The sequence below is a fragment of the Meles meles genome, chromosome 10 (assembly GCF_922984935.1).
Source record: "Meles meles chromosome 10, mMelMel3.1 paternal haplotype, whole genome shotgun sequence".
Lineage (NCBI taxonomy): Eukaryota > Metazoa > Chordata > Mammalia > Carnivora > Mustelidae > Meles > Meles meles.
This window is the reverse complement of record NC_060075.1, coordinates 18,882,854-18,895,557: the sequence shown is the minus strand read 5'-3', so window position 1 is coordinate 18,895,557 and position 12,704 is coordinate 18,882,854. Positions and strand designations below refer to the sequence as shown.

The 12,704-nt window shown below is 42.0% G+C and overlaps 1 protein-coding gene across 1 annotated transcript in view; it reads right to left on the bottom strand.

The window, feature by feature from the left end:
* Positions 1–3,524: 3,524 nt before the first annotated feature.
* Positions 3,525–12,704, bottom strand: part of SLC35B4 (solute carrier family 35 member B4) — a 41,965-nt gene continuing 32,785 nt past the window's right edge. Inside the window, exons 8-10 of the mRNA XM_046020703.1 lie at positions 12,122–12,197; positions 9,311–9,386; positions 3,525–8,458 (exon numbers count right to left, since the gene is read on the bottom strand). Coding sequence (XP_045876659.1) covers positions 8,215–8,458; positions 9,311–9,386; positions 12,122–12,197 — 396 coding nt within the window. The 3' untranslated portion in view covers positions 3,525–8,214. The remainder of the gene's footprint in view (positions 8,459–9,310; positions 9,387–12,121; positions 12,198–12,704) is intronic.

Genomic DNA, 12,704 nt, shown 5'->3' with positions numbered 1-12,704 from the left:
TATTTTGTGTAAGTATTGCTACCCCAGTTTTTTTCCTTTCCTTTGCATGAAATCTTTTTTTCCATCTCTTCACTTTCACTCCATAAATGGTCTGAAATAAGTCTCTTGTAGGCAGCATATAGGTAGGTCTGGTTGTTTTATCTTGTTACCCTATGTCTTTTAAGATTTTATTCATTTATTTGAGAAAGAGAGCATACAAGTAGGGGGAGGAGCAGACAGGGAAGGAGAGGGACAAACAGACTTTGTGCGGACCCTGAGACCATGACCTGAGCTGAAGGCAGATACTTAAGCAACCAAGCCACCCAGGCACCCCCTTTTATTTTTAATTTTAATTTATTCTTATTTTTTTCTAAAGATTTTATTCATTTATGAGAGAGGAGAGAGAACCCTATGTCTTTTGATTAGAGCATTTATATTTAAGGCAATTACTAATAAGTATCTATTAGTGCAATTCTGTTATTTTCTGGTTATAGTTTTCTTTCCTTGTAATTGATGGCTTTCTTTAGTGTTATGTTTGGTTTCCTTTTTGTGTATCTATTATAGATTTCTGGTTTGTGATTACCAAGAGGCTCATATATAAGATCCTAAGTACATAAGTCTGTATTGCTGATGGTTGCTTAAGTTCGAACACATTCTGAAAGAACTTCAGTTTTACACCCCCTTCCCTTTATTTTACATCTTTTTATTTTTATTTTTTAAAAATTATTTATTTGACAGAGATCACAAGTAGGTGGAGAGGCAGGCAGAGAGAGAGAGGAGGAAGCAGGATCCCCGCTGAACCGAGAGCCTGATGTGGGGCTCGATCCCAGGACCCTGAGATCATGACCTGAGCCGAAGGCAGAGGCTTTAACCCATTGAGCCACCCAGGAGTCCCAGATATAATTGATTTTATTACTTTTAAGTCTTTTAATCTTCATATTAGCTTTGTGATTGATACATTACTTTGACTGTATATTGGATTTTACTTGTGAAATTTTTTCCTTTTCCTAATTTTCTTCTAATTATGGGCTTTTCTTTTCCACTTAAAGAATTCCCTTTAACATTTCTTATTAAGGCCAGTTGAGAGGTGATAAACTCCTTTACCTTTGGTTTGAGAAATTTCTTCTCCCTCAAATTCTGAATGACCATCTTGCTTGGTAAAGAACTCTTGGTTATAGGTTTTTTCTTTTCAGCACTTTTAATGTGTCATGCCTCTCTTTTCTGGCCTGCAAAATTTCTGAAAAAATCATACAGCTTTATGGGGGTTTCCTTGTACATACCTAGTTGCTTCTCACTGGCTCCTTTTAAGATTATCTTTCATCTTTGACATTTTAATTATGTGTCTTGTTGTGGACCTCCTTTGGTTCATCTTATTTGGGGCTCTCTGTGCCCCCTGGACCTCGATGTCTGTTTAAGTTTTCTGCCCTTTTCTCTTTCTCTCTTCTTCCTGGGAGCCCTATATGTGAATGTCAAGATGCTTGATGTTGTCCCAGAGACCTCTTAACCTATGCACATTAAAAATTTCTTTTGCTCTTCAGGTTGCGTGCTCTCCATAAGCCGGGCTTCCAGATCACTGATCCACTCCTCAGCATCCTCTAATTTGCTGATGATTCTTTCTAGTGTATTTTTCATTTGTTACTATAGTCTTTCACTCTGATTGGCTCTTTTTTATATTTTTTCTTTGTTGAAGTTCTGAGTTCATGCACTCTTGTGTCTATCAGGTAGACTGGTGATCTCCCATTTCATTTGGTTCTTCTCTTGAAGTTTTGTGTTTTTCTTTAGAGCACATTCTTCATTTTGTTTGTGTTTATTTCCATGAAGTAGGTATAACAGCTACTTCGTCTCTAAACATGCAGAAATTGCCTGGTGCAAGGATGTCTGGTGGAGACTGTGGGCCTGGCCACAAGCTGTAGCAGGTGTGAGGGCTGGGGATCCCAGGGCTCTGCCGAGAACACTCTACCAGGACGGCTGAAGCTGAACATAGAGGCCAGCTGGGGGATCCGGGACTTTTTCTGCAGGGGACATCCTAGTAAGACAGAGGGAGCCACAGGCAGCCTGGGCAGAAAGTCCCACAGCAGTATGTGCAGGGGGTGTCCAGGCAAGTCATCTGGAGTGTCCCGAGATGCTTTGCCCCTGTGTCACCTTGTGATACAGCTGAAGCTACAGTCAATGCTGTCCAGGTCTACTCAGTGTGTGCTAGGGCCCCAGGCTCGCAGAAGCAGCAGGCCAGCCTGGAGCCTATCTAACTCCGTACCATCAAGGTGGAGGAGTGTCAACAGGGACATGCTGCAGCTTCTCCAACCTGAGAGTGTTCCAGCAGCCCCCTACTGCTTGGTAGAGAGCTAATCCTTTAAGAACATGGTCTAAAAAGGCAACTAGAATATTACTTGCATTCCAGGGCAGATAAATCTGTTCAGTCCCTCAGTTTACAGTGTTGGGGTGGGGGTTCCTAGTTGTTACCACGTCTGTCTCTTTCTCTGTTCTCTCTGGGGTCTCTCTATCCTCTGTTGTGCAGAAGCTGTCCGATCAGCCTTCAGAGAAGGGGAGATCAAGGTTTTCCTGCTTCAAACTTCACTTAAGAATTCAAATTAAATGGGTTAAAGCTACCCCCAATAAAGGAACCAACTCCGTATATAAGGAAAATGATTTCAATAAGAGGTATGAGGAATGCAAAGGCATTTTTCTTGAGGGAAAACTTAGAACAAAATCTGAATGTGAAAAAAGAAAGTTGTAGGTTTATAGACTTTATATATGGTCAGTAATGGCTAAGATTAGAATAAATTTAAGTTCTAACATTAAAGAGTTTTTTTTGTTTATAATTGATAAAAAGCAAACCAATAATCTCAGATTCTATGTCTTCATCAGATCTTTGATCATTCAGGAAAATTGACTCTTCAATATCAAAAGAGCCAAGTTTTGCTCACAATTATGTAACCTTCAGTATTTGCCTTTAAAATCTTTGTCACTTTGGTTAAATATTCCAGAATGATCAGAGATCCTATTTAATAAAATGTTCAGGCATTTTGGTGTTTATTGTCACACTTTCCAAAATCAAATTCTATAGTCTTATCATCACAATCTAACTGAAATATTCCAGGGGGCCCATGGATATTTTCATCTCCTATACAAGAAGAGTACACTAATTAGGCTTGTTAACTTACCTGGGAAGCTCTGTCCACTGAGTGATACTGAACCCTCTCACATTATATGTAGAAATGTTATTAAAAACTGTATGAAACTCTTAGAAATCAGGTATGTCCTAATACGTTACTTGAAGTGGTCTGTGTCACAGAAATAACTGAACTTCCTTGTCAACTGCATGGTCATGAACTCTAATCAGATCTCTAACCATGGCCACTTTTAAATCTTTCATTGTTTCCAGATAGTTATACTCAGATGCTTTTACAAGCCGTCCTTCAAATGTGTTTCGTCTGCACAGAGACTCATGGAAAGAAATCGGAGTACAGGTTTCTGATAATATTAAGATCATGCAACTGAACTCGGTAAGAATTAGATTTAAGCACAAGAACATGGGACTGAATGAATTGAGGATGATTATAATTTTTATGACCTTCTTTTGTTGAAACATTGTTTTTCCAGATTTAAAGAAATTAAGATAATTGTAACTTACAGCAATTTGATAAAATATACATACCTCTGTGAATAAAACATTTATCTTCTACCTGATCCCTTCAGAACTCAAAATATATTCGTAATATATTCACTTGGGTAAGTTCACACAAAAAGAGCCTATAAGATCAATCACAATTCTTGCTGCACTTAAACCAAGTTTTAAAAAACTGGACTTCTTTTGCAAACCAATTAGTCTCTATTGGGCTATCTTTGGTAAAAATGAGTGTGATTATAAAGAGAAAAACTTTCAATAACATATCTTTGTGAATACTGTATTCAAATACAGTTCATTATAAACTGGACAAGATCCTGATTTCTTCTCGTTTTCTCCAGTACCTGGCTACAGCTCCCCCAACTAACACTTTTGGGTATTTTTTTTCCCCCATCCTTTTTACTTGGAATAACTTGATAACCAAAAACTGCCCTTTCTCCTGAAGCCCTGCAAACTGCACATAAACAACTTAAACGTCAGAGAAATCACAACAGCTCTTATATAGACAATCTCCATGCCCGCTGCTCGATGGGCTACGCAAAAAGATCGCCATAAAACTCAATTCACAAACCCAGAAAATACATCAGATTGCCACTGCCTGTCCTCCAGAAATCCACTTGACTGGGTACACTCTGAAACTGGTTTCTAATTTGATCCAATCATGAACCACTGCTTTTGTTTCCACAGAAATGGCTTATTCATTCATTTGAACCATTGGACTGAGAATACATCACCGCCTCCTGAAATGAGTTTACCTACCTCCCGTCAGAACCCAGACTGGTTCACTGAAATGGAACAGTCTTTCAACTTTTAATGTGTGAGACTTCCACGGAAGTTTCAGAGGAGGGAACTGCAGGGGCCACGGGCAGGCCATCCCTAGTGCACCACGATGGCATACTCAGGATTCTGAATTGAAACCATGTGGGAAACAACAGGTACAAGGACACGCAGACCCTTCTCTGTGAAAGGTACCCTCCCCGCACTAAGAAAATGGGGGAAAAAAACTCCACCTTTATTTAAAGCCAGTGAAGCCGCAGAAACAAACCTGGTGATATTTTTATTAATCCACTACCAGAGCCCACATTGCTTACTAAAGCTCCCAAACATCCATTTTCTTTATCCTGTCAATTCCTGACAGGTTTACCATCTAAAATGTATATTTAAAAAAATGCCTGCTTTGGTCTTTTGTTTAGGTTTCGGTTTCATTATTGGGACTCCGGGTACACAAAATAAAACTGCCTTTTTTTTTTTCTCCTGTTAATCTGTCTCATGGAAATTTAACTCCTAATCCAGCTGGAAGAACCTTGGACAGGAAAATTTCTTCCTCCCCTTCACTCTGACCCGCCAATTGGTCCACTAGCCCAACAGCTAATTCACTGGCTTGGAATAATTCCTGACGTTTTCCACATTCCCTAGGCATCTGGCAGTGCTGGGTAAACTGAGCCCAAGACGGGATGAAAGGAAGAAACAAGAACATTATTTTCCAACTACAGAAGGACAGGGTGGTTAAGATTTTCAGCCCCAGTTTCAGGTAATAAAACATATAAACATTTTTACATTCACCTTCACGTTCATACTTACGGGCCAGATCTCACATGCCAGGTATCAATACTTACAACAATGTCTAACAAAATACGCGCTTCACAGATATAAATACCTTGTAAAAACCCACAAAAACATCTGAGAGGCCCCAGAGAATAGAGGCATAAACAGATACAAGATTACAGGTGTGGGAAACTTTACAAATTTCCCGTGGAAAAGTACACAAGTGAACAGAAAGTGCGGTGCGGACACCGGAGGTGGGGCTCAGGAGGGAAACAAAATGAGGCAGAAGGGAGGACGGGTGCTCGAGGAGTGACCTCAAGGTATTAGAATGCTTTAAAAATGTCAGGTGATCTTCCCAGAACAGATTGTGTCTAAATACTTTAAAACTTGATAGACAGTTACCAAGTACATTAATGATTGTTCTAGATGGAAAGGAAAATTAAAAGATCAAGAAAAAAGTCAAAAAATGAAAAAGCATTTATAACGAGAGGACAGAATTGTGGTAAAGGCTATGTAGGTATTACATTAATCTAACTAAAATATCCACCGCTTTCTCCTATTTACTATGGCACTGGTCAAGCTGTTAAGTGGGTACACAGGTATGTGTGTACACACACACACACACACACACACACACACACACACACACACACACACAGTATACTTTCTGGCTAGTCATCTGCTATCCGATCTTTGCTCTAAGGGTAGAGTTTTGGCTGTCTTAAACACCAATCTCTTTTGTAAACACACTATCTCTGAGGTACACAGTTACATAGTTTTGACCCAGAGAAAGAGGAAAAGCGTTTTAATAGACATCTCTCCTTCCGTTGCCTGGGTCTGGTCCTTTGCAAAATGGTTTATTTGCCTATTTCATAAAAGTTGAAATTAGTTTCAACCTGGATTGAAAAAGCAGTTATCCTCTGGAAATAAATGGTCCAAAAACAAATTGTTAATGAAAGTTCTAGTGTCCATTAGACATTTTCGTACATCTGGCCACTAGAGCGAAAAGCAACTCACAGAGCATTTCAGACATTCTGTTCTTACACACGTTCATTTTTTGCTTAAGTGCCATAATCTGTCCAAATATAACCTCTTGTTAATGAAACCAGCAGAGGTGTTCAGACTGAGGAACGTGTACTTTCTAAAACCAGAATCTAAAATCTAATAGACTCATTAAACGCTGTCTGTGTACACCAACACATTTCCATTATTAAAAACTTTCATCAACATAAAAAGGATGACACTGAGTTAGGACAGCCTGTTAGGACTCCAGATACACAGCAATCCAACAGCCCCTAGGGACACGTTCTTCTATTGAGTGATTAAAAAAAAAATAGCTTTTGTTTTTAAGAGGATTTAACACATGCTACGTGTAGCACCATCAGTCTGAAGAACTCTACATATTTCAAAGAAAATGCCTTTTGATTCCATGAATGGGTCCATGCAAATTCAGCATCTTTTAGGGCAGACCAGTGATCAGCACTGGAAAGCTGTCCACGTCTAGAGCAACAAATGAGTCTGAAAACCCGTGATTAACATGCGGACGACAATGAGGCGGCTTAAGTTACTCCCCCAGAGCGACCCAAAGGCTCTGGGACTTTCTCAGACCCCATCAGAGACCAGCTGTAGGCAGGCAGCGGAGGAAACCTGCCACACCACAGCGTGAGCCAAGCAGATCTGCAGAACCACATCGCAGTTTAAGACAGTCTGTGCCCAAAAGCAAAAGAAAGGTCTCTGCGCGCACAAGAGGGAGATACTCCTGTGAGGTTAATGATGGGGGTGGGGGAGGAGGCTGAGTGAAAAAATGAGGCAATAAAAAACAGACTTTCATGTTCTTTTCTCCTCCAATATTATTGCAGAAACTACACGAACACACACACACACACACACTCCTACACACGCTATGCTGATACTGTTCCTCATCCTCAAAATTACCCCAGCAAGGGAAGACCACACCTCCGAAATGATTAGCCAAAAGGGGCATCATGTTTCCACACAGAGCAAAATACATTCTCTCCCAACCACCTGTAAACACCCATCAAGAACACTAAGATACCTCATAGGAAAGGAAGGAAAAAAGAAAAACAAAAAAAAAAAACCCTTCATTTTCGTTGTGACTGGACCTGATTTATACACCACACCCCCCATATACTAGTCTCCTCCTCAGCCTGACTGACCACAACTCTGTCAGCCTGAAAGGCAGAGCTCAATCTCTCTGGTTAAGCAGCCTCCCCAGCAGGAAAGGCACCCACTGGCACCAGCCCGGAGCTGTGGCCCTCTGGGGGCCGCTGAGGGCCAGCCACTCCCAGCCATCCCCACAGCACCATCTCCACTCGGAGCTACAGGGCTTCATGCTGGGAAAACATCTCTCCCGAGTCATACACAACCTTTCTTTCTTATTAACTGTGCCTCAGAGAGACGCTGAAGGTCTGTTCTAAGCACAGAAAGCAACAGACTTTTGCATAGGGGAAAAAAAAAAAAAAAGGCAAGATGTGGGAAAGGATTCCCACCAGCCCTGCTCCAGTATGACAAGGGCTCGGCTCACAGGGACAACTGCTTCTTTTCCAGTCCCGGTGTCACCGGTGTCTCAGCTCAATTGTTTCCTGAAGATGCTGCATCTGACTGGCTGACAGGGCCGCGGGGAAGGTGACAGAAAAAAAGGACGACGCCACAGGATGATAATGACTGTGTGGCAGAGAATCATCAGAACGGCAACGAGAGACCACCACCGTGTCTGAGACCACGGATATAAAACTACGAGCTGTGGGGACTCGGAACTCAATAAACAAGTAACAGTACTAAATAATTTGGTAAACAAGTAACAAACGCGCTGGCTGTTCAAGAGCAGAGAACTGTTCTTGTTTCTACTTCATGGTTGAGGGGTTTCCATTTGGAGTCCGCAGACACTGTCTGTACAGCCTTAAGAAATCTGAGAAGTCCCTCCTTCTGAGGATTCTCTGGTACATGGTTGGTTCAACCCTTCAGCGCTGACGAACGTGGAAGGGCCGCCAGCCCTTCACCAGACCCTGGCACATCACGACCCTGGTCTCTGCTCCGGGCAGGCCTCAGTTCTTCTTGTCCTTCTGAGGCTGGCTTTTTGTGGTCCCTAGGTTGTTCCACACTTCTGTGTACATTAGGGTGCCAATGAAGACAAACAAGGTACCCAGCCAGTGCCACAGAGTGAAAGGGTTCTGGAAGTACAAGATGGAAAAGATGAGGCTGACGAACTTGCGTAGGGTCACGACAAGGGTGACGGTGAGGGAGGCGCACTCCGTGGTGAGAATGAAGACGCCCCGGATGCACACGTACCTGGGGGGGTGGGGTTAAGGTGGTTTCGGTAGACTAGAGAGAGAACACCAGGGAGAACATTCTGGCATCGCTCTTGGTTTAAATGCTCATATTCTAAGAACCAGAAGACATGGGTGGGTTATGGCTGCTCAGAGGCTCTTCCTCAGTAGAACATCTTACTGAATGAACGTCCTACCATTCATCTGTGGATCCTCCCCTGAAACTGCCTGCAGACCGCCCACTGTTCTCGCTCTGAGTTCCTCACCCGGTGTACGGTGAGGGTCCCCTCCCAAGTAGTGACAGAAGGTAGGTAACGCTTTCAATAAATGTCAGCAAACCTACTTTATAGGACCTGGGCTCCACCTCTTTGTCCAAAGAGGAACTCTGCCGGCCAATCTACTAGGTGACGTCAGAGGAAGGAGACCAATCTCGACCTGTTTCATGGTTTCAGAACCTTCATGATTTTATAACGTACTTCAGGGTGTTCAAAGGAACCATTTAAAAAATTGGTCTTAGTTTGAAATTTCTTGCAGAATTTTGTGGCAGCCTGAGACATATCCCAGGCTACCAAGCAACTCCAGCAGAAATCACAGAGCATTCGCGTCCTATACTATTACTTGGTGATCGACTGACTTCTACACCTCCCCCCGGAGCAGTCCCTTTATGGTGCCCAGTGACTTACCGACCTGCTGCAGCACTAATCTCTCTCTGGCCCCCCACGAAGGCACTAACTGGATGGGCAGCTCTGTCTCCGGTAGTACAGGACAGATCAAGGCAGAGACGGAACTCCTGTCATGCACCGTTAGAAGAATAAACACTCCTCGGTCAAAAGACCACGGAGCAGACCTCATAACAGAGGAGCGCAAAGGATACTGAGTGATGACGTTCATGAGGAGGTAGAACCACATGATGGGCACGGTCACACCAATGACCGGGACTTGATACAATTCTGCAAAGACGGAGAGGGGAGACGGTCACATTTCTGACAGCTGAACGGAGACCGAACGTAACAGAGACAGCAACACTACTTCCCTTACAAGTAGACTTGGACCCATACGCCACTTTACTTGCCTTGATTCCAGGCTACGTCGGTCTCAAGAGTCATTACATTGGTTTCTGAAATTATTTATTGCAACTGGAAAATAAACTCTGCACCATCCAGCTGACTAGGACCCCACTTTACGAAGAAACACTGCGAGGCACAGAGAAGTTACAAATGACAGGCTCTTAACTGACGATCGACCCAAGAGTAAAGACAACCCATAAATGTCATTTGGAAATATATGCAATCCTACTAGTAATCAAAGAATTCAAAACTAAACCGGGTTCTACCATTTTAGACTCTATTAAAACAACAATTAAAAACGTATAAAATCCTAATCTGGAAAGGCAGTAGTGGAATTGGCAGCCACTCATTTGGTAGTAGTATCAAAATGGGTGTGTGTGTGTTTTAAATCCATTTCATAATGCTCACACTAAGGGACAACACAACTATTGATAGTCATTCTTAGGAACTAATCCTCATTAATTCAAAAAAGGAAGAAAGTTCTCCATTGATGGAGTACTATTTATAATGAGGAAAAACCAAATCAATCTCAATGGCTATGTAAGCCTTAAAGGAACTTTCACTAAATGAGGCGGGACACATTTGATGAAAAAAGAATCATGAAGATTATATACACTCACACAAAAAAGAAGGCAAGTGAAAAAGCAAGTATGAAATGTATCCACACAAGGATGACGAGTATGTAAAAATGTATGTAAGCAGTGTCTGGAAAGAAACTGCTAAAATGAAATTAGCTGATTTCTAAGGCTATAGAACTATAACTTTTCTTCCTTTAAATACATTCTTATTTTATGAGGCTTGCATAGCAAATATTTGGGAGGAAATAAAATATTCAAGATCAAAGAGACTAAGGACATAGTAATTCTCAAATAATCAGTCTTTAAAAATCCCTAAGGCGTTTGGAGGGGGTAGAATTATTCAGTGTAACTTGGGAAATTCTAACAGTAACAGTGAGATCTCCTTAGTAAAGAAATGTTACTTTTCTTTGGCAAAACATAAAAAGCCATATATATATAATATATATATAAGTATAAAGGTAATATAAACTGTCTAGACTAGTGGGAAATCCCCATAATGTGGTATTCAACTGTCTTTGAAACACTGAAAAGTAACATTATTACTGTTTAATAGCTTCAGAGATCCACTGTATCAATTTGCTATGTAAGGGTCAATCAGTAGGACTCAAAATATTTAGGTGGATATTCAATTCTCGTCACAAATTCAAGGATAACAGGCTCATCTGAGATAACGCAAGCCAGAGGAAAAAAGAAAACATACTTAACTCAGGGATGATTCTGAAGAAGTTGAAGGCATACTCTAAAAAAGATTTTACGTAAATACCATCTCTGTGACTTTTAGAAGCAGCATTCTAGTAACTAAATCAAAATCAGTCCCAAGGAATCTGATATTTTTATGTCAATAGTCCATCGCTATGTGGAAACTCTCAAGGGACCTTAAAAATTATTGTGTCAAAAATGGCTATGTGTCAATTACATCTCCAAAAAAAAAAAAAAAAAGTCAGAAATGATTGAGTAATTCAGAACCTTAAAAACTTTCTGACAGTGGCACCTGGGTGGCTCAGTGGGTTAAGCCCCTGCCTTCGGCTCAGGTCATAATCTCGGGGTCCTGGGATTGAGTCCCGCATCGAGCTCTCTGCTCAGCAGGGAGCCTGCTTCCCCCTCTCTCTCTGCCTGCCTCTCTGCCTACTTGTGATCTCTGTCAAATAAATACATAAAATCTTAAAAAAAAACCAACCTTGACACACTACCTTCATTATACACTTTCTGTGCGCGAACGGGACAGACAACACCGCAAGCTCCAACAGAAAGCATTCACGACTTCCTAGCGCAGGTTCTGATGGCAAACAAGTTTATGGGGCACATACTGCCACTTCACAAAATGCACCTACCATTTTAGAATATGAGCAACAGAAAGCCTGAATTTTACACGTGTTTATTTGTTCCTGTGTGTTCCTTTGCCTGTATAAACACTATGTCTTTTAGTCGATAATTACATCAGATACGTAATCCCCTTCAAGTTAACCAGCAATTTATAGCTAGTTGATGAAACAGTCCCTTTAACAAGTAACAGCTAACTTACCCTGTAGACATCTGAACAAATTTTGCTTATTCCTGCTGCTTTATTTCCTACCCTTTACCTTGGAATAAAGCCCCTTCACGGTTTGTTTCCCCGTGCTCCAAGGGAGCTAGGATGGTGTGTGCGAGCGGGTCTGCCTTTGCCTTTGCAGCAAAGGAAGGGCAGGAGCACACAGAGCTAATAGCTCCCCGGTGTCTCACGGTCCCAGCTCTGCGGGGTGGGATTGCTATTTTTTGGCATTCTCAAAACATCAAGTGTTCCACATGCAAACACAAACTCACAAATTCCAAAGCAAAATAGAAAATGTTACATCGTTTCATTTCACTTCAATAACTGAGAAGCATCTGGAAAAGCTTTTGCCCCTGCAACGGCTGATGAACAGCGCGGTATCCCCAGGATGGCTCCCCACAGGGCGGGGATTTGGGTAAGATCGTGAAAAAAGCATCAGTCAAGTCCATGGCGAAACTGAGAAGTGGCCCCAGAACCTGTCAGGTGATTCCACCAGCTAATCCCACACTCACCAGACTTATTGAACAGAACTGCATGGTCATAAATGTCCGAAGCCAGGAAAATAAAGCCAGGAAGTGGAAGAGCATGCTATGGGAAGAAAGAGTTTGTGTAAATTTACATACAGTTGTATTACGGAATATGCACGGCAGCTTCACAATGACTCACAGTTTTAAAAATTGTCTGACAAGCAGGATCAAGAAAAGCAATTCAGACTCATTAGGTTAAACGTATCCAGGGCTTCGGACCACGTGACACTGTCCAGCATGCTATCGACCCCAAGCCGCAGCTCTGGCCCGTACGGACTGGAGTCAGAGATCACCACACACTGAACAAAAAAATGGAGCCAGCATCCTTCCCTCCACAAAAGGGAAGCTTAAACTCACAGTCATTCAGCCCGTTATGGGGCAGCTACCCTGTCCCAGGTACTGTTCTAAAAGAAAGACATGAACCAGAGAGCCTGTTCCTTAATTTTTTAATTCCCGGCCACACACTCTGGCCCCAGTTGAATATCTCAGCCTGATTGTCTGCAGCTTCAATACCAAAGCTCGCAGTGACAAACTTCTGAACCCTGAGACCGAAGGCATCTCTACCGCC